This window comes from Triturus cristatus, chromosome 8, assembly GCF_964204655.1.
Source record: "Triturus cristatus chromosome 8, aTriCri1.1, whole genome shotgun sequence".
In the NCBI taxonomy this organism is placed as follows: domain Eukaryota; kingdom Metazoa; phylum Chordata; class Amphibia; order Caudata; family Salamandridae; genus Triturus; species Triturus cristatus.
In genome coordinates, this window is record NC_140591.1 from 322571964 (window position 1) to 322593825 (window position 21862).

The 21862-nt window shown below is 40.4% G+C and overlaps 1 protein-coding gene across 3 annotated transcripts in view; it reads right to left on the reverse strand.

Annotated features, from left to right (window-relative positions):
* The window catches only part of ATP8A2 (ATPase phospholipid transporting 8A2), a 2139258-nt gene that overhangs the window by 1433126 nt on the left and 684270 nt on the right, over positions 1 to 21862 (reverse strand). For all 3 annotated transcript variants that reach the window (XR_014967690.1, XM_085621612.1, XM_085621613.1), the window contains exon 10: positions 9589 to 9700. Coding sequence is in view for 2 of the 3 variants with exons in the window: in XM_085621612.1 (XP_085477738.1) it covers positions 9589 to 9700 (112 nt within the window). In the remaining variant the exon portion in view is untranslated. The remainder of the gene's footprint in view (positions 1 to 9588; positions 9701 to 21862) is intronic.

Here is a 21862-nt window from a genome sequence, read left to right on the forward strand (position 1 = left end):
ATACAGAACAGAAGCTTGGATCGCCGGAAGCTCCCTGTTCGGGATCGTAATATTGAGGGCCCAGGACTTCGCGTGGTTAATTTTAAGCCCGGTGGCGCGTTCGTAGGTTTGGAGCAACGAGTGCACCGCTGGTAGCGAGCGTAAAGGATCAGAAAGAGTGAGGAGAAGATCGTCCGCGAAGAGAGCGATCTTATGCTCCACGCCGCGGAGAGATATACCGCAGATATCAGGGGACCGCCGTATCATATTGTCATGGCTTTTACTCTGTCAAAATACAGGAGAACCAGGCTACAAACATAAGCAGTGTGAAGAGAAACTAATGCATCTACATGTATTGTACGATGCATATTTGACCTTTCTGTAAGCTTACATTTTGGCATAATCTAGGCTTGGGACCTTTCAAACTGCAGTTTAAGGTTCCATGTTAATCATAGATTTTCTTCTGCGCAAAGGTAAAAGGCGATACCTTGCATGAACACCTTAGAAGCCTGGTGGCATATGTAATGTCAAATACCCCGTTAAACTGTATTAAAATGCCTGGTGGTATCGCGGTACTATAGGACAAAGTTAGATAGGAATCCAAGAATGTTTTCACCAAATTCAATTCCAATGCAGATATTATATAGGTGTTTCAGTTGATCCAATTGATTATGTTTATCCCTCAGCCTAGACTAAATGCAATGAAGGCAGACATAGCACACACCTTCACCAAACTGGGCCTCTGCCAGTTATACTCCTGCTGATCCTTTTAAAGGAACCCTTGAAATATTGAATTGTGTGAAGCTACTTAACCCATGAAAGAGTAACAAACTCACCAACTATGGGCAGACTTTTGATGTTTGGAACAAATGCCCACTTTCGGCAGACTAAATGCACACAACTAGAGTTAAGGCTCTCAGGGAACACTCGAACAAGATACATTTGAGTGTTGTACACAAACTGGACACACCTGACCTGTATCGAAAGTAATCTCACCATCAGAGCAACCATTTTTTGAAAAGGAGGGGTGTGAGATTAGTCGACACTACTATAATCATCTCTGTAGACACAAAGCTGGAGGTAGATTTACATTCAGTAAGTGTAGTCACCCATGTCTCAGGATTTGCAAGGTTGATTTCAGTGGGGGTTTCAGGTTGGTTACCTTTTTGACTTTATGTCCACAACAAATTCTGAACTTGGATTTTCCTATAATATATGCCAGGTCATGGGCAAAGAGAAAATGCTTTTTGGGTCATTTGCAACATGCAAAGTTATAGAACAGACTAAGAATTACTAATAATGAGTATTGCTCATCTCATCGTAAGAGCTTGTGGACTTAAAGACTGTACCATTCCTGCAGAACCACTCAAGTTCTGTGTAAGAACTACCTCTTTGGAAATAAATTCATAAGAATTAGTTGTATTCTGGGTCTTACGGATATAGAATTCAATAACATAGTATTTTTACTTTATTTTGTGTCTGTGTATTGAGTTTAGACACAAGACAGAAAGCATGATTTGGAGTTGGGCGGTAAAAGGACTTCTGGACTTTGGAACTCAAAACCACCCTTGTCTGCATTCTCCATGCCCTGTTATTCGGAGGGGGGTTGTCAGGAGGACACCTAACACATCAGCAAAGCTTCGCTAGCTTTGCTTCTGGGTCTGACTTGTATCACCAGCTCCTCGGATGGAGAGGGTGAAGTTTGCATCAGCTCAACAAACGGATTGTTGTTTGTAATGATTCTCAAAGCATTGTGCTGAAAAAAGGTTGTCCTGGAAATGGAGTGGCATGATGGAACGAAATAATGTATGCGCTAATCAACGCCTTCTTGGGAATTTGTCATTTGGAGACAGAACCTTTTTTTGACTGACACTGTGAGAACTGAAAATGTGCAATCTGAAGGGGTTGAATAAATGATCTCGTCTCTACACCTAGTCTAAGCCAAACAAAAAGACACTCAGAAAAATAATAAGATACTTCTACAAGAACACCGACTTATCACCCACTGGAACACCACTGGCGACAACCCCTACACCACTGAACACTCAAATAGGTTTTTGCAGTTATATATTATTTGTTTTCAATCCCGCTTGTCGGTACTGTGCTCGCAAGATAGTCTAGCTATCAAGGTAATTTTTTCCCAATCACTCCTGCAAGTTAATTAGCACCCCTTCAAACCCAACTCAGTCCCAAAGTCTTGGCCCTCAAAGGACCATGCATGATGCATGCTTCAACATTGGACGCTGAAGGTATTCAAGCACAGCCACGCTCCCTGGACACACCCCCTACCCTCCGAGGGCTATTTGAAACCCATGAGAGCGGGTCCGCGCACAGCGGGCACGCCGCTGGCGCACCAAAGGCAAGCTCGCCTGTGCCCGAAATGCACCTTGCGCGAGGACCCTGGCTATTTTATTCCAGGTGTCCCTGTTCCACGGACAGACACCTGAGATGCCACACTTGAGCTGAGCAGTTGGATGGACGTTTATACCTAGGGCCACTTGCCAGGGACAGATGATATAAGATACCTGACATTTGCAGGTACACCGGTGAATCTGCTGAACAGACGGATCACTGGTTTTGTAATACACTCCATCGTTTTTTCCCAAAATTCTTTTATTCTCATTGTTTTCACACACGCTTTGCAGTAGCTATGAAAAAAGAGATCCTGATGAAAACCATGACACTGCTTCAGGTCAATACGGCTGAAACATGTTGATCACTTTCTAGTGCAGCTGCCTCTAATGACGGCAGCCACAATACTCAATTTCCGTTTTTAATCCTGGCACCAGGAAGCATTAATAAACTACAGTAGGCTTACCTTGTAGCTAGTTTTACCCACTTTCTCACTACTGTTTAGACAGCACTGCACTACTTCACTCACACATTCGCTCACATTGGGTTTTAGTTATACCCCTCTTCTTCACTAACATATCCCTGAGCTCCTCCCTCGCAGTGAGGGGTTGTAGCTCGCATCACGACTAGGTTTGTGACGCGAGGAGGTATTCCCATGATGAAGCATGACACCTTTGGTGTGTGAGAGAAACCATCCTTAAAAGGGATCCCTCTTCCACAGCACTGTTTCTTCCTTTGTTTCTCATTGGGACAACCGTTAGTCAATTACTCGGACCTGAGAGCTCTTTGTGTTGTATTTTCTTCCAGGCCCAGCCCAGAGGGTCACATATTCTAGAGATGACCTACTAGCATATGATTTAATTAGTAAGAAGCCAAACTGTATTACCTGTAAACCTCATCTTGGCCCTTTTCAATGCCTAGTCTGCAAACTGGAAATATCACACAATACTGTTGACATGTATTGGCGGGCAAAACTACATCATGTGGCCCAACAACCTTCCCAGGACACAGTTAAGTGTAGCTTAGTCAATGTACACTCACTAATAAAACACAACCTAGATTTCAAGAATTTGTGGAAACACATAACATCAACATAAATATTAATCACAGAAACCTGGGTAAACCCCTTTGCAAATCCAGATTCGGCTTAAGCTATTCCGGTAGACTACTCTATCCTTAGGTAGGATAGATTAAACAAACACAGGGGTGGTCATAACTCTTAGGGAAGAGGTGGCCATTTCTAGCTCCCTTGCAAATAGAGTTCTGGAAAGCGATTTGTTTATGATTCCGGATTAGCCGGATTCAAACCTATTCCTTCAATTGCCTATTGGTCAACCGACCAACAGGCCCAAAACCTCCTTTATGAACAACCCCACCCCATTTTTAGAATCAAGTATTGACTCATCTGATTTCTTAATTCTAGGGGGCTTTAACTTTTAGAAACCCCAGATGACCCTGACACTAGCACCCTAACTGAAACACTGGCCAGCATAACCTAGATCAGAAGGTAGGAGTTCCCACTCAAGGAGTGTGACATTCTCGATGGTATTTTCACAAGTAACACCCATCTTAATTTTATAGAAGTTCTATCTTTGCTTTGGTCAGATCATAATGCAGTACTATTGGATGCAAGGATCCCCTGCGCTCAACGTGGCAACAATAACTTCCTTGTTCGAAGGTCCGTCCGCGCGTGGAATAAGATTGACCCTATCGAATTTCACATTTTTTTTTAACAGAGGCAAAGCCAAATGATGACTTCGACTCAAAGTCAGCTGCCACTACATACTCTTTCGGGATCAGTTCCACAGTAGGAAAAATGGCCTCGGAATTAATCTTCTCTAACATAAGAAAAAATTCCTCCAAACCATGGTTTACAGATAAATTAAGAATCCGGAAATAACTCTGCAGGAAATTAGAAAACAATGGAGAGATAATTACTAGCCCCAAAATAAAAAAAATTATTCTGGAGCTATTACAGACTATGAAGTTCTAATTAAGGAAGAGAAGACCAAATACTTTTCTGACAAAATCTCTCAGTCTAAAAACTCCTCTAAGGAGTTATTCGCCACGATTAAAAGTCTGAAAAAAATACCTGAAACCACCCAATGAAACAACAGTGCTGACTTTTGCAATACTTTGGCTATGTTTTCCCAGGCCACGGTAAAGGTGGTCTACAGCACATTCAATGGGAACGTGTCTAACTATACAGAGGTGGCCACAACTCAAGACACACCCCCTATTGAGAGTAGGCTGCAGTATTTAACTTCTTTGGACCCAGAAAACGTTTGCAAATTAGTCTTGGCCACAAAATCAGGCTTGGCACTTGAGCCCTGCCCTCCTAAGATGATTCACTTAGCGCCAGATATCATTAGCGAATCACTGAGCGAAATCTTTAACGAGATCCTAAGATCAGGACTCTTTCCGGCAAAATGGAAAATAGTATAAATAATGCCACTGTTAAAGAAACCTAATTTGGACAACTCAGAGCCCAGTAGCTACAGGCCCATCTCCAGGTTGCCATTTCAAGCGAAAGTCTTGGAGAAGGTCCTGAATATGAAACTTACCTCCTACATCAATAATAATAAACTTCTTGATCCCACTCAAAGTTTTTGAGAAGCGCACAGCACAGAAACCGCCTTACTAGCTGCTATAAAAAATCTAAGATCAATCTTGGACGATGGAGGGAAGGCTGCTTGATCCTTTTGGATCTATCAGCAGCCTTCGACACGGTTCATCCTCATAGCTTAATCAACAGACTCTCTGAGGCTGGAATAAAGGACAAAGCCCTTAAAGTCCTGGGCTCTTTTCTATGCAATAGGGAACAACATGTGGCTCTAGTCAACTTTCCTCACCCAGTTTCAAGCTACCGTGTGGGGTTCTCCAAGGCTCAGCATTGAACCCCACTTTGTTTAATCTATATGTAACCCCGTTGGCTCGGCTCATTCACTCATTCGGCTTTTCGACTGTTTCATATGCCGACGATACTCAACTTATTATCTCTGTGTCTGGAAATCGGAAAGAGACAGCGGGTTGCTTTAATATGTGTATGGTCCAAAACAACAGCTGGATGCAGCTTAAACTAAACTTGAGTAAAACAGAGATTTTACTTATGGCAATGGCACCTCATTCTGGTCGCCCGTGTGGTGGCCTAAAGATATGGGAGCACTTTCCATACCTGTAAACAAAGTGCACAACTTGGGGATCATTATTGACAGTAACCAGACTTTTAAAGATCAGGTAAATGCTCTGGTATTTTCTGTCTTGTTCCAACTAACAATGATCAAAAGGTCTATTTATCCCAGATCATTAGAAAACAGTGGTGACTGCCCTGGTACTATCTAAAATTGATTATGGAAATGCCTTATTTCTCAATATCCAAAACAAACTTTTGCAGAGGCTACAAATTTTACAAAATGCCTCTACTCTGCTTCTTTTAGGGATTCCCAAACACAAATCCATCTCTCAAGGCCTAGTAACACTACATTGGCTACCAGTTGAGAAGAGAGTCATGTTTAAATCCCTATTGGCTTTAAAGCACTGCATACCATCTAGAAACGTACGATCCAACACGGCCAAACTAGTAGTGACCCCCAGAACAAAACGAGCCTCTTAGGGGGTGGGGGTGGGGATAATTTTATTTTGGGAACTGCCAATCTTTGGAACTCACCCCCTCCTTCACTAAAACTTAGTCCCAAACTTTGGACCACCAGAAAAGCTTTAAAGACCTAGCTCTTCAGCACCTAATGCAGCAACAGTATCCAGCAGTATCTTACCAGGCCGAATCAGCGCCAAGACACTACTGGTATTGGAGCCCTTTAAAAAAATATAAAATCAAAGATTTCTTTCATGGACCCCTACAAAAAAGCTCATAACTGTGAATCTCATGAGGAAGTTTACGCTATTTTAACCCAGTTGGACTATTATTACTTTTTAACAAAAGAAGCTTTGTTGTAAATACACTTTTTGAATGTTTTTATAATCCACTTTGTTTAGACACTAGATGTTTTACGGTTTGCATTGTTTTGCATTTTATAAATTGGCTCTTACATTACCTCTTACGGGATTAAGAGCTGAAATCAATCAAGTGACCAAAGGGAAAGCCAAGCATAATTTACACAATTGTCTGGGCACACACAGTGCATTCCTGTTAGACCTGACATCCTTGGTGTGGGTTTTCCCCCTATCTTTTGCCTCTGCTACATGGATTTTTGATGCTGTGCTGGATTTCGTTTTGCTGGTTTAGATGCTTTGGACACTCTGCCACTGCTAATCAGTGCCAGAGTGTAAGTGCTCCCTGTGTAAAATATCGTATTGATTGGATATACCTGATTGGCATATCTGTATCACCCTGAAGTCCCTAGTAAAGCGCACTGTGTGTGCCAGGGCTGGTGATGACAGATGCTACTAGTGGGTCTGCAGCGCTGATTACGCCACCCACCTGTGTAGCCCTAAAACAGTGTCTCAGGCCTGCCGCCGCAGGCCTGCCTGCAGTCCCCGGACTGCCATGTCCTCCTGGCCAGTGTCCACACTGGCCGGGCCTAACCCTTCCCTTTTCGTGCACGTCAGTCATCCCTATGGAAGGCCCAAGGTACCCCCCTGGGCAGGGTGCAGTGTATGTAGAAGGTAGAGCATGTACTAGTGCAGGTAACATGTTCTGGTAGTGAACACCGGCCATTTTGTGTGTTCACTACTGCAAGGTTATCTTGTTCCATAGGCTAACATGGGGGAGGCGGGTGCCAACGGCTATCCGCCTATCTTCTCATAGGAACAAGACAAGACATGAGTGTTAGATATCCCTGAGCACAGCATTTAACAACACATCTTTTAGGAGAGGTTGTTTTTAAATCCTGAGTTGGAGAATAGTACTTTTTAGAGAGTAGCTGTTCTCTTGTCTGACCCTTCTGTGTGCCTGGGCGCGCTTGTGGATTGACTGTCTGGTTTGAGAGTGACAGGGGCTGGGGATCCCCCGGGAGGTTGGCTGAGTCAGCCCTCTGCTGAATGGCGACATTTGCAAGGAGAGTGGAGGGAGGAGATAGCACCTGGGATTGAATAGGGCTGTGCCTGCCTGCCACTCTGCTGGCTCCACCTCCTGCTGGGCGGCTGACGACTCTGCCCCTCGCTCTGAAAAGAATGTAGAGGCCAGGAAAACAAAGTGCTCCAGCAACACCCAGAACTGGATCAGACCGGGCTCAGGACCCACTTGCACAAAGACTTCAAAGACTTTTAGGGGTATAAGTACAAGACCCCTGACAACAGATTTTTAGATTCGACCATCGAGAGGAACCTCTGCTGAAAGACGGACCGCTGAAGAACTAAAGGAAGATTGCCGTGATGTGTGCTCTAAAGGCTGACCTGTTCTGCTGTACAACTGAAGCTGAGGAGAAGAAGGGGTCTTGCTGTGTGCTGACCCTATCCACTTGACTGAACAAGACTTTGCTGAGTGCTGTGTCTTCAACTGAATCTCCAAGGGCCTGAGAAGAGCTGGCCTCCTGTTTCGCAACCCAGGGATAGAAAGGTTGCCAAGAACTCAAGACTCTGCTGTGTCCCACCTGCGCTGCTGTGTGCCGCAGGGACCGTGGACTGTTCTACCAAGCTTCTCAACATCTGCCTGTGAGGTGGGCTGGCTGCTCTGTCTTGCTGGAGAGTACCGCACCGATCCGGGCCTGACACCGGTTGCCGCATCAAGAAGATCGACGTGCTCATCGGCACGTGCCTTGCCGCGACCCGGAGGCCTGACGCAGATCGAGAGTCGTATTTCCCTGCTCTACGAGGCCGCGCTGTGAGTGGCTGACTCCGGTGACGACGACATCGTCACTGGGGGCTCGTCGAGGGAGTTGTGGAATCCTTGCACCGAACAGCCCGAGGAGCGCTTGTACAACGAGTGCAGTGACACCGCCGGAGCAACGTAGCTGCCTAAACATCGAGAGCCTACGAACTGATTCATTCTCAGTGAGTATCGAATCACTCAAGAGACTAGAGACTATCGTCTGACGATCCCAACCAACCGAGAAAGCGAATATTGTGTAAACCTGTGATGCTTGATTTCAACTGCGGAACCTAGATAAAGATATATTATTTTTGATATAACTCACCTGTGTGGTCTAAGTTTGTGGTGTGTGGAGGGGGGATCATTGTGGTGTCTACGTGCAAATACCTTACACATTGCCTTGGGGATAAGCCTGTCTGCTCGAGCCAAGCTACCTAGAGGGTGAGCAGGGATTATCTACCGTGTGTGTCCCTGTACCCTGACTAGAAGCAAGGGTCCCTATTTGGTCTAAGGTGTATACCTCTGCCAACTAGAGACCCCCAGATCTAACAATTCCCCATTGAATAATGTAAAGGCATTCAACTCTTGGGCAACTCCAACAGTGACTATTAAAATGAAGAAAGCTCTCAAGTGTGTTTTTAGGTCAATGAAACGCATGTGGGTGATGAGCAAGGTAATGAACTTCATCATTAAATTGATGTTGACATTTGCACCTACTAATATATACAATATTTGAGGAATAACTGAAAATGAGCATTTTTAGGAGCTGGAGGCTTTTTTGTTGTCATATGGTCATGTCATTGCCATAAAGTTACTCTTTTTCAAATTCACAAAAATAGCACTAGACACATATAGAATCCTACAAAAAATGTGTTTCCATGCCTGGACCTAAGCCAGCAGATGGTCATGTAGTAGACAGTCAGCCAGACAGCCCCTGACAATATTATGGGGTGTTTGGAGATTGCTCACATCCAGTTTTCACACTTATCCTAAAGGTTTCTGCACCAACATGAAGTGTGTGCAGTAAGTGTGAAAAACCATAAAAAAGGTTTGTGTAGACCAACAAAACTATACCTTTGTGTGTGTTCGCTGCATTTCCAATGGCCACTACTTGGGCCCACCCCAGCACTGGGAAGATCCATGGGCCTACCCCTAAAGGTGTACTAGAGGCGGAAAATGTTGTGCTGGCATAGTTTTTGTGGTCATAAATCGATATTAGTGTATTAGGAATATGAAAATCCTGATTGTGTGTATAATGATTGGGAAATTTTCAGTCTAGAGCAAAATTAGTGCAGTTAAAATTCTCACGAGAACCAGAAAAAGCTTTGTGAATGAAGCCTATCATTCATTACCGGAAAGCAGGAGGGAACCAACATTGCTACAGCTCTTTGCTTATAAGTACTACATCAATCTTTTATCTTTTCACATTCTCATTTTATAACTATCAAACACTGAGGAAAGTTACTCTGGTAAATTGAACTTCAAATTACCTGCATAAGTTTTGTGTCGTGGCCTGTGTACACAACAATTCCGATCACCCACTGAGTATTTCTAAGCTGAGCTCCTCTTAGCAAGATCTGGTCAGGGCCAATTGGAACTGGGCTGAAAGTAAGAAAAATGCAGAAATAACTTTCACCACAGATTTCACCAAGAGTTTGAACGAAGAATATGCTTACTTATGTATTCACAAGCACCATGAAAATAGTGAATAAATCTTAAATTGTTGGGTTATAATTTCATCAGGAAATAGATGGGGGAATACATTCTTGAACTATGATGTATGCAAAAGCGGGGTTACAAAAGATAACTATCTAGCAGTATTCCTTTATAAATCCATACACATTCATGGGGAAAAAAATTTCAGTTTGAAGGGTTAATACTGCCTTCAACAAAAAAATGTCAAAAGATGTTCTACTGATCATTTAAGGAAGTAATCAATTGAGTAGCATTCATTTGCAATAGGAGACAGAACAGTGTGGTGCCAAGAATGATTCTGTGGACATTAAGTGATTTCGTATTGGAACACTTGTTTCTTGGACTGGGTATGTATTGTTGTTTAGTCAAAGCCTCTGACACGGAGGACATTATGGTGGGTTTGCTGGTCTACTGATGAGGTGTTAACCTACAGTTTTAATTACTCCTTCTATGGCACTGTATAATTGTACTTTGCAGTTTTGCCCATAGGTATATACTTAAATTATACATAACTGAATGTGATATTGTATGTGTGAAACAATATGTGCAGCTCCCACCCTCAGGTCATGTCTTTACTCAAAGGTTGACAAACGAATAGCTATCAACCTTCAGCACAAATGCACACAAGCAGCAAGGCGACATCTAACTTATCAGAGAACAGCTGACCACACAGGTTTGTTAGCTGATGGGGCTGTGTAAACACTGGCATCCTCAACTGCTAATCACCACAGTCCAAATTGTTAGAATTACCATTTTAGTTTTTAGAGTAAGCCACCCACATTAGATTAATCACCAGCCCTTCCATTTAATATGAAGTGGCCATATCAGTATTGAACCTAGAGAAGCTTAACCACAAGATGTTTCAAGTTAGGAACACTGGAAACATATATTGTAGCACGCCTATATGGGAATGTCATAGTTGGTCATAAGCACTAGCACCAATTCCAAAAATATAAAGTCTAATGAGTCCATTCCGGGGCGTGGCTTGGAGCCAGATAGGCATGGCGGCACTCCGTTGAGGCTCCCGGACCGGAGCGGATGAAACGCGCATAGGGAGTCTCTCACGCGAAGCTGCATTAAGGACCTGACGGCGGAATGATGCCTCGCCATAATGTGCCCTTCCTGACTGCACCTTCGGTAATTTAAACGGCAGCTTTATTGTTTAAAGCGCGTCTCAGAGGTCGCGCTTGGACGGTCGCCATTTTGTTTCATAAACGCGACGCGAGCGTTTTTCCTCTCTCAGAAGTGGCAATTTTACCTTATATTATCACGCACTCCTGCTCCCCTCATGCTTTGGCAGTGTTGTCATCTCTCTAAGCAGGGTTCTATAAAGGCGCAGCAACCCAGTTTTACCTCACTTTTTCTCAGGCATTGAGGTGATGTGGTTGCTGACGCCATTTTGTTTTTCAGCTTTTAATTTATGGGAGATAACTCTTTTTCAGCATTATTAATAGATGCATCAGCTCTATTTTTATAGCATCACGAGGTCCTGCATAAATTAACCTCTAATTTGTATTGCCTCTTCGCTCTGAGCAGGATTTTGGTACCACGCATTGACTCTTTTAGCAACTTTAATGCTCATTCTGTGGTGGTGACCGAATTGAACTAACTCTAGGGTTTCCAAGGCTCCTGACAATTTGTGGACTGTTTTTTACTTCACTTCCCGCTCTAAAGGCATTGTCTCAATCTGCTGCAAATTATTCCAATCTTGTCCTTTCTTACTCTTTGCCAGCTTTCTTATTGTTAAACACTATAAATGCTCTCTGGACTTTTGATGGGACAGTTTGATGGGCAGAACAAAAGGTAACCTCTCTGGTACTCCAAAATCAAAGTGTATCTCGATTAAAAACTCAAAAGTTTTTTCTGAACTATCTATTTTGGAAAATTCGGGGGTTCTCAACATTGAGCAGTGTAACACAGACATGGAGCCCACGCAGTTACCAACAGCAAAGTCCAATGTTAAACGCTTAAAAAAAGATCCTTCCTCACCAACCAAACCGACTTCCCCAGTCTAAATGGAACTTTTACTTCAGGAAATAAGAGCCCTAAGACCCTTCGTAGAAGAAACAAACACCAAACTACAAATCCTCTCAGATAATTGGCTGCAGCTGGATACTAGACTCACAACAGTGGAACAGAATGTTTCCTCCTTTCAGGATACTACTAAATGTGTTACCTCCTTACACAAGTTTCAGTACTACAAAAACAAGTCGAGGACCTTGAAAATCTGAATAGAAGGAATATCATGCACATCTTTAATCTGGCAGAGGGCATTGAAGGTACAGATCCTATCGCTTTCTTTAAATCCTTTCTCCCCAAGATTCTCCATCTAACAGAAGGTACCAAATTGAATATACAACGCGCTCATAGATTGGGTCGTATTCCCACTAACTCCTCATCCCCGCAGAGACCGAGAGGTGTTATTTTGTATTTCTTAGAGTACACAGATCTATTCAAGGTCCTGGCAGCTGCTAAGGCTATTCAAAAAAATCTCTTGGTCTGGCGCTACTCTATTTTTTGCACAGGATTACTCAAAAGCTACTGCATCAAAAGTAAAGCCTTCCTCAACATGAGACCAGCCCTTCGCTCCATGGGTGCCAGATACAGACGTTTTCATCTGTGCCTTTTTAAAATCACTCATAATAACAAAACTACTTCATACGAGGACCCAGTACGTCTGCAAAACTTCATCAATGCGCACAGGACGGATCTCATGGACTCTTCCAGACCATCCTCCTCACATGTTACTTGACTGACCTAAGTTTCCTATTCGAGATGTCATCTTCTTGTCGAATGCAGGATTTGTGTTGTTATCTCCTTTTACTGGTTTTTGCATTTTAGTATTTCCTTGACAATGACACTTAATGCTATAAGATTTTACCTCTTTTATGTTTCTGTCTCAACATATAAGCTTAAACTAATCCTTACATCATATCTCTTTTGCTTCCACAGTTACGTCTATGTTTTGGCGTGTTCCCTCCCCGGTCCGGTCCAGTTCTCACTGGACATTTCGTCTGCTTCATGTGGTTCCACCTACCCCTACCTCCTTGTTCCCTTTGAGTAGGTATGTCTTTCGTTTTGTCTTTGGTTTGTTGTTTTGTTTTGCAATTCTTCTCTCTTTAAATTTCTGGATGTCTGTTTTCTCTTTATTCTTGCCTTTATTCTTATCTCAACAACTCTGTTACCATATCTCTAATTTCTCTTTTATCAATATTTTCTTACTATTTGATCGATACCTTTGTCTATTTTTTCATTGCTTCACCTAAGTCCTGTTTCTGGCTTCAGCTATCTACTCCTCCTAATATTCTCTGGCTTGGGTTTTATCTACCAATTCACCTTTCTCTTCTCTACCTATGTATTCTATACTTGATTGTTTTGAATCAGACTTTTGCTATGGTTTTTTGTGTCATTTTATAGTTGAACTTCCATGTCACTAAAACTAATTTCTTGGAACGTGAGGGGATTAAATTCTCCCATTAAGAGACAGAGAGTCTTAACTCATCTTGCCAAACTGAATGCTGATGTCGCCTTTATTCAAGAAACACACCTTACGGAGGCTGAATCCTTGAAATTAAAAAAAGGATGGGTAGGGGAAATCTTTTCTCAAGGAGATGGCAAAAGAAATGGAGTTATGATATGTCGTAAATCCCTCCCAGTTATGTTTATTTCACAAAATTCAGACACGGAGGGCAGATGGTTAATTGTTAAACTGTTATTGAGGGGTGTTCCAGTTTATTTTCCTAATGTCTATGCTCCCACTGGAGGAGATACCTCCTTTTGGCCTACTTTAGCTAAACAAATTTCTCATTGCATTGAGGATATTTTTATTTTAGCAGGTGACTGCAATCAAGTTTTAGATCCTTTTATAGATAGGAATTCCAAAGTATCTTTTGTTGCCAATAGACCCCACAAATCCTTTGTTCACACTATTGCCCAACACAAACTTATAGATGCTCGGCGCTTATGCAACCCAGTCACTAGAGAATATACTTTTTATTCCTCAGTCCATCAAACTCAATCAAGAATTGATTATATATTTGTCTCCCATAATATATCACAATCCCTTTCGTATGCTGATATTTGGCCCCATCCTTTTATCTGACCATGCCCCTGTCTCAATTGGCCTAGATATATTACCCAAGATTAATGCTCCCAAAAGATGGCGATTCAATAATACTCTAGTCTTAGACCCAAAATTTACCGCCTCCTTTTTCGACGACTACTTTGCAATAAATCAGGATGAGTCCCTATCTTTCTTTACTATTTGGGACGCTTTTAAGGCTTCAGCTAGAGACTTCATCATTAGTTTTGTTGCAAAGAAACGGAAAAACGTGCGTAAACTCACTAACGATCTCCTCAATGGCATTAAGAAGCTGGAGCACTCTTATTATGTTTCACAATCACAAGATAGTCTAACAGCTCTTATAAAAGCTAAGTTACAATTTAACAGAAGCTCAACTGACGACGCCTCTTTGTATCTTTTAAGGTCTAGCGTAAAATTCTATGGTGGCAAGAACAAGGCAGGGAAAATATTAGCTAATTATTTTAAAAAGTCCGACAAAACAAATTGAATATTGATTCGGTTTACGATAATCAATCTGTTTTAAAATTCAAGGACACCGACATTTTAAATGAATTTTCTTTCTTTTATCAGTCATTGTACACTTCTGAAACGCAACCATCTGATAAACTACTGTCACAGTTCTTCTCAACTATCCAAAAACCTCATCATGAACCATTGGATTTTTCCTCCCTAGAAGCTGAATTGACACAACAAGAACTCCTAAAAGCCCTCCAAACCCTTAAGAAAGAGAAAGCTCCTGGCCCAGATGGTTTTACTGTTGAGTTTTATCTTCATTCTTCTAAACTTCTTTTACCCAAATTGTACACCCTATTACGCTTTTTTCATTCTGTGAATAGTTCCATAGGCTCCTTTTCAGAAGCTCACATATATCTCATTCCTAAGGAAGGTAAAGACTCTAAATATTGTAAAAATTACAGACCAATCTCCCTGGTTAACACTGATTACAAAATCTTTTCCAAAGCACTAGCCATACGTTTGGATTCCCATCTATCCTCTTTGTTGGGGAAAGAACAATCTGGCTTTGTTAAAGGACGGGTTATAACAGATAATACACGCTTGTTTTTCAATGTCTTATCCAAATCTTCTCATCTAATACATTCTCTAGCAGTAATAGCTTTAGATGCAGAAAAAGCTTTTGACAGAGTTGAATGGAAATACTTGTTCTATACCCTTAGATGGTTTTGTTTCGGGCCGAATTTTATAACTTTAGTATCTCTTCTTTTAAATTAGGTAGAGGTGTACACCAAGGATGCCCTGTTTCTCCATTTTTATTCAATTTGGCCTTAGAACCTTTCTTATCTAAATTACATCAAAATCTAAACATATAGGGTTTTCATACTTTGAATGCCCATATTAAACTCGCAGCATATGCTGATGATATTCTGCTCTTCATGTCAAAACCGGATGACTCAATTCCTGCTTTTTTAGCAGAAGTACAGTCATATTCCCTTATATCTGGTTATAAACTGAATAATGATAAATGCGAAATTCTACCCCTGACCAAATACACTTTTACGGCAGAGTTCAGTGCTTCTAAATTCACATGGAGCTCCCATCATATTAAGTATCTAGGTTTATACTTTACTTTACTTATTCAGTACCGGATACAATAACAATATGCATGAATAAATGTATTAAAAAACTCAGTTAACCGCTAAATGGCATTCCTTATATCTATCCTGGTGGGGTCGTTTAGACACCATAAAGATGATGCTAACACCCATAGTACTATATACGATTTCCAATATACCAATCCCTATTACCGCTAAACTTTTAAAGAAAGTTAACTCTATCCTTTCCTCCTTTTTGTGGAGTAATAAGAAACCTCGAATGTCTATTTTTAAGTTATCACGCCCCAAGATATAGGGTGGAGTTAATTATCCTGATTTTCAAGCCTACCAGAAAGCTTTCCTCTTGCGCCAAGCTTCACTTTGGTTGCTTGACTCCACGGATGAATGCCCTTTATGGACCTCTATTGAAAAACTTTTTTTATCCCCCTCTTCCTTTCATGAATACCTCTCCTTCTCACGCAAGCCACAATCTCTCTCTACACCTATAATAAAACATACCTCCAACCTCCTTGACTTTGTCCCTCCCCCCACTCACCTTACTAGAGACTACTTCCTTGCATCAACGATCTCGCATAATAGGAATTTAACTATCCGAGGTAAGCCTTTTTATTGGAAGACTTGGAGACAAAGGATTAATATGGATTCATCAGTTGTTTTTAAATTGAAATTTTATACCTTTTCACATACTTAGCCAATCTTTTAGTTTACCCTCCCCTTTCATTCACAAATATAACCTGCTTAATCTAACGGTTATGGATGTAGTCACTCAACTTCCCATTGCACATGATACTCCTGTCATTCTATATTCCTCTTCCCGACTCTGTACCTTATTAAAAACATCACCTAAAGCGTCCGTCATTTACAGATACTTACAAGATTCAGCTGTAGTTAGACAAAAATCCAAAATAGAAGAGGCCTGGGAACAGGACTTTACAACTGATTGGCCATTATCCCTTTGGAAGAAAATATGGAACAAAAGATTTTCGAATACACCAGATACGTGTTGGACGTGTATGGAATCAAAGGATGATCTATATCATATGTTATTTTCTTGTTCACATGTTTGTAACTTTTGGCAACGAGTATGGTCTCAAATTAACCTCATCTTTCATACTAAGTTTTCTTTTTCCTTTACTCATGTATTCTTGGGCAGTCTTTCCCCCATTTGGGAGAATGTTACATTTAATGTCAAGATTATTGATTTGCTGTTAGCAATTGCTTTTCAGCAAATCACTGTTAATTGGAAGGACTCTAGAAAAATTTCCTATAAAGCATGGTGGTATGCTGTCTGCCATAATAATAGATTGGATACCACTTTTGTCTACCCCTTACGTATGGCAATGAAACGTTTGGACTTGTGGTCACCAGTTACATTGTACATTGATGCATATGCCAAAAAAGCTTCTAAACCTATGCCATCACAACAGGAAGTTCTGAAACCACCCTGATTCCCCTAACATGTTCCTAATAGGTTTGTACTCTACTGGCGTTCATATTTTATTCAATTTGTTTGATTTTTACTCTCTTTATTGAAAAGTCTGATTCATATACTGTTACTGTACTAGATTTGCGATGCATGCTTATGATCTTAATACTTTGTATTGCACACAAATCTTATCTCTTGAATAAAACTTTTTTTGAACTGTAATGAGTCCACTCCCTCTCCCATACTGTGGTAATCTTGCACCCGGTAGATACCATTAACATGGGGTTGGTGTTCACTGGATCCCCAATTTATAACCACTCCAAGTTTTTTTAGATTGTGGAACAGGGTATGATGGGTATGTAGCACGTTTACCCAATTCAAATATGTGCAAACTCAGATTTCGTTAAGTTTACTTAAATAATTTATTCCAGCAGCCATAGCAACATCTTGGTATACAAAGAAACAGAGCCCCAAGATATGGTAGGTAGAAACCCTAAGTAAGCTTGCCAAGGAATAACCCACACAACATCAAGATGAATAATTGCTAGAGGTCTTCTAAGATCTGCCCCTCCGTGCATTTCAACAACCACCCAATTACAAATGCCTGACAATGGTGATTAGAAAAATACCATGCAAAGTAGGAGTTGTCTAACCTGACAGCACATACACACTTCTGATACAATCAAAACAACACACATGGGAAAAGACAACAAAATAAACAAGAGATTGGCCTATGCCTCATATAATGTGGTATACTTAATCAAGGGGATGAAATGTTCCAATAGAGGTTATTATGTTGGAGTAACTAGCCAAGTGTTACATAGGTGAATGAATTTCCTCTGGCAGAGCCTCAAGGAACCAGACAGTGTAAGCATTTTTGGAACCCAACCACAGCATCCAAAATCTACAGAGAGCACTACTCAAAAGTTATTTCAAGAAAGATAAGGAAAGAAAAACTTTTTTCAATTTTATTTTACTTTCAGAGGCAGACATTAAAAAAAACCATATTGAACCATATATACAAATGTATCCATTGGCAATACAAGCATTATTATGATACATCTAAACTGCAGTCGCGCCTAGGTTTCACCAAAGATTATAGCAGCATTATTATATCATTAAAAGGCTACACACCCCATGACATAAATGAGGCAGATGAAATTACAGTAAATCTAAAATTCTACACTTAATAAAGTGCTGAAGTGTCCAGATTACCTCCTCACTAAACATCATTCTCAGATCTTCTGTCCAATCTCAGCAGAGAGAATATCTTCTTGTTTATTCCATTTATTAGCATTTTTTTGGTATCAATGTCACTGTTTTGTTCTATCAAAATGTGCCTTCAATTCTCACCTTGATTGGCTCATGTAAAGTGCTAAGTGCTAATTTAGCACAAGAGTCTTGCCATAAAAAAAAAGAAATTACCAAATAAAATTTTTGGAAAGAAGTTGCATACAATATGCAATGGGCAATGGAGAAAAGAAAATGAAACATTGAGAGCACCGTAATTTTAATCAGAGGTCATCTACAAAAATCGTGAGAAGTAATGACTTACATTTTAATGGTAGGGCTTTGGTTTGTGCTAATAACAGTTGATGATTTAATTCAGTTGCCAGGGACCGATATAGTGTGAACATTTCGAACACTGTCTCTTGACATAATTTAGCGGGTTTTAAAAACCACATTATGTCATCCGCATATAATTTAATTTGTGGCATAAGTGGCATGGGGATTTAAATAATACTATCTTTTCTAATTGCAATTGGCTCTATAAAATGAGCAAATAGAATAAGAGATAGGGGGCAACCCTGTCTGGTCCCTCTTTTCACTTCAAAGCTACACTGCATCCCTGATATTAACAATTAGTCGAACTATTGTACCCTTATGTAATCTGGAAATTACCAGTATAATTTATGTGGGGAACCGAAGTGTCCCTTATATTTATGCAACTTTTCAAAACACTGGGCCAGATCTAGAGTTTGGTGGATGGGTTATTCTGACACAAATGTGACATATATCCTGTTCACCTTACTACAAGTGCCATAGGATATTATACACTTGTAATAAGGCACACCGGATATCTGTCACATTTGTGATGGAGTAACCATCTCACCAAACTCTAAATCAGGCGCTCATACATGTAGCTGCTTCTTCTAATATTCCAAGATGTGGGATTATTAGAAAAAGCAGCTACACTGTAAAAATGCAAGCAATATTATTAGCTACAGTTAGTAAAGTGTTTGGGAAACCCGAGGGTGAATATTTTAAGCTCTTTGAGAACCATCCATTAAGAAACTTAAAACATTATACCCAAAACCCTTAAGGATGCAGAACAAACCACAAAACCCATGTTTACTAAAACAATAAGATTATCTCAGTTACTTTAATTTTGGGACAATCTAGGATTTCAAAACTAAGAATATGGATAAATCTAAATGGACTATGCAATTTGAAATTGTGATTTTTCAAATTTTTTGGTCCTCAACAAAAGTGAACATGATTTGTACAGTAAAAGCATCCACTAGGGAAAGGAAGCTTTTTTTTTTTTAGGAACACCTTTACTGCTGGGACTAAGCCTATTCCTTTTTCCTATCTCAATGTAGTATAGTTGAACCATGAAACACCTTTGGAAAAAAGGAAACTGCAATAGGCAAGTGTTGGCCTTTAAAGTCTTCCTACATGCGGAGAGAAAATCCCACAGATGTCCTGTAGGTTTGCAGTCAGAAATAAATTATGGCGGCATAAATGCACTTAAAATAATTATTAGCTCCAGTATCTTTCTGGCACACGTTTACAGGTGTCAATACTCACACGAGGAAGGATCTTAACTTAAATGTTTGACAGGGCACCATTTCTACTTTCCTTTTATTATTTATTTATAATTGTTTAGCTATAAAACACACACCATACAAGAGTGACCTACCAGCTTCCTTAAATGCATACATACATTAGGTGTCCAATCATCCATTTATTAAATAGAGATGTGCTAACAGCATTGGATCTTGTTTATACATATATATGCCCCCTGCGTATATAATAGATCTCCCATATCTGTAGTTATTTGCATTAGAGTAATAAAGCACTATGAATAAAATAGCGTATGTGCAAATGCAGAAATAAAAATGACAAAAAATACACATCTTGAATTAAGTACAAGTATATTTACACATTTAACTCACAAAATCCCCCGATATCACATTCCCTAATAATGTGCATGTATTACAGTTTCTATAATGCACACCTCATTGTCTAGCTATTATCTCTAAGGATAACTACAAAGTTGAGGTGGCTGATACATAAGTCATCATTAAAGCACATGAAGTGCTCGCCCATTAAACAGGAAGTTTGTCACTGCACTCTTTACAGATCTCCGAGTTGTATTGACTGAATAGGGTATTTTGAAAACAAAAATACACAACAACAATTTTTCTTTCCTCTAATTTGTGAAACAGTTCAAATTGTGAAATGTAGGGGCAAATTCAATTCTAGACTATATACTATCCTACAACAATGAATAAGTAGTGAACAAACCAAAATCATGGGTGCCGGAATGTTTGGACCTCCTGAACAACTGGGCTCTAAGTGGAAAAATGATCGCTAAACTTAAGCAAAATTTGAGGCGCATGATAATATATATATTTCAACATCCAATAAGACATCCTAAGACGGTTTACTAGTTTCTCCTTGGATAGCAATCTCAAATGCTTTAATTGTACTGTCTCCATAACTAGCTTTCCCAACTACTCTCCCACTGCTTTCTGACTTTTCAGAAGACGTTAGGTGCAGGTTGGGGGTGGGCCCTACTGGGGTACAATCTAAAAATATAAAAATATTCAGCTGTAGAGACCTGGTTATAACACTGTGTAGTTTGACTTCACTAAATATTTCAAATACAAGGCCTCTTCAACCACCTCTTGTTTCTAAATTGTAGGGTACAATTTTTTAAACATGATTGTAATGTAGTAAATGCTTCCTAGGAAATGCATTCCTTTCCAATACTTACTACATACTTTCATCTTTCACATCCTTAACTTATTTAATAATGGTCCCATATGTTGACTCGGGCATATGAGCATCCCTTCACGAACAAAATGAGAGTGGGCTGAAAGTTGTGAACCAGGATAATCCATTTAATGTTCAGACCCTGCTCTTACAAAATGATTGTACAGATTTACCATGCATTGATAAACATTTACATTAATTATCGGACTAATAACAATCTCTCGGTGAGCTGAAATAACCCTCACTCCACCATATTTTTACTTCTGTGTGCATCTAGAATATTTGCCAATTGGGCTGTTAACTATAATTCAGTAAATTGGACAAGGCTATATCCCCTTTTCCTCTTCAGTTAGGTACATCAAATCTACAAAACCTTTGGGATTCACTTTCCATAGACTAGGGTTAGGTTTTTAAAACAAATTTATAGAATGATGCATGGTAGGTGCATAAACTTATTTAAGATTTTTCCATAACATATTTTGATTATGTTCATTTTAGCTCCTACTAAATGTGTGTCGTGCATCCACAATACACTAATCTTGAAGTTTCAAGAACAAAATGTACCCTTCATTATTTGCCATAGAGTTTTATCTTCACTATCCTCAGGTAATACATTTTGTTAACTATTTCTCCCTCCCTATATGTGTTTGACTGCACTCAATGTTTTGAAGCAGATTATATAAGAGACCCTGAGGAATACATCTACATAACCATAATGGCTGACGAATCCGGCCATCACCCGTCCCAAATCAACAGTCCAGCATGGGTGAATAGAGTAACAGAAGTGTCAGGTAAGGAGGAAGATGCCAGTGCGAGAGACGAGAAACAAAATGGTCTCAAGCCTGGATCAGGGGAGCGACAGAGGCAAGAACAACAAAGGGAAGATGACGGCCAGAATCTCGGTGGACAGAGGTGTGCAGGAGAGACTGCTGAGGCCCTTACCACAAGACACGAGAGAGGCATATGGGTCCACTCTGCCGCCATTC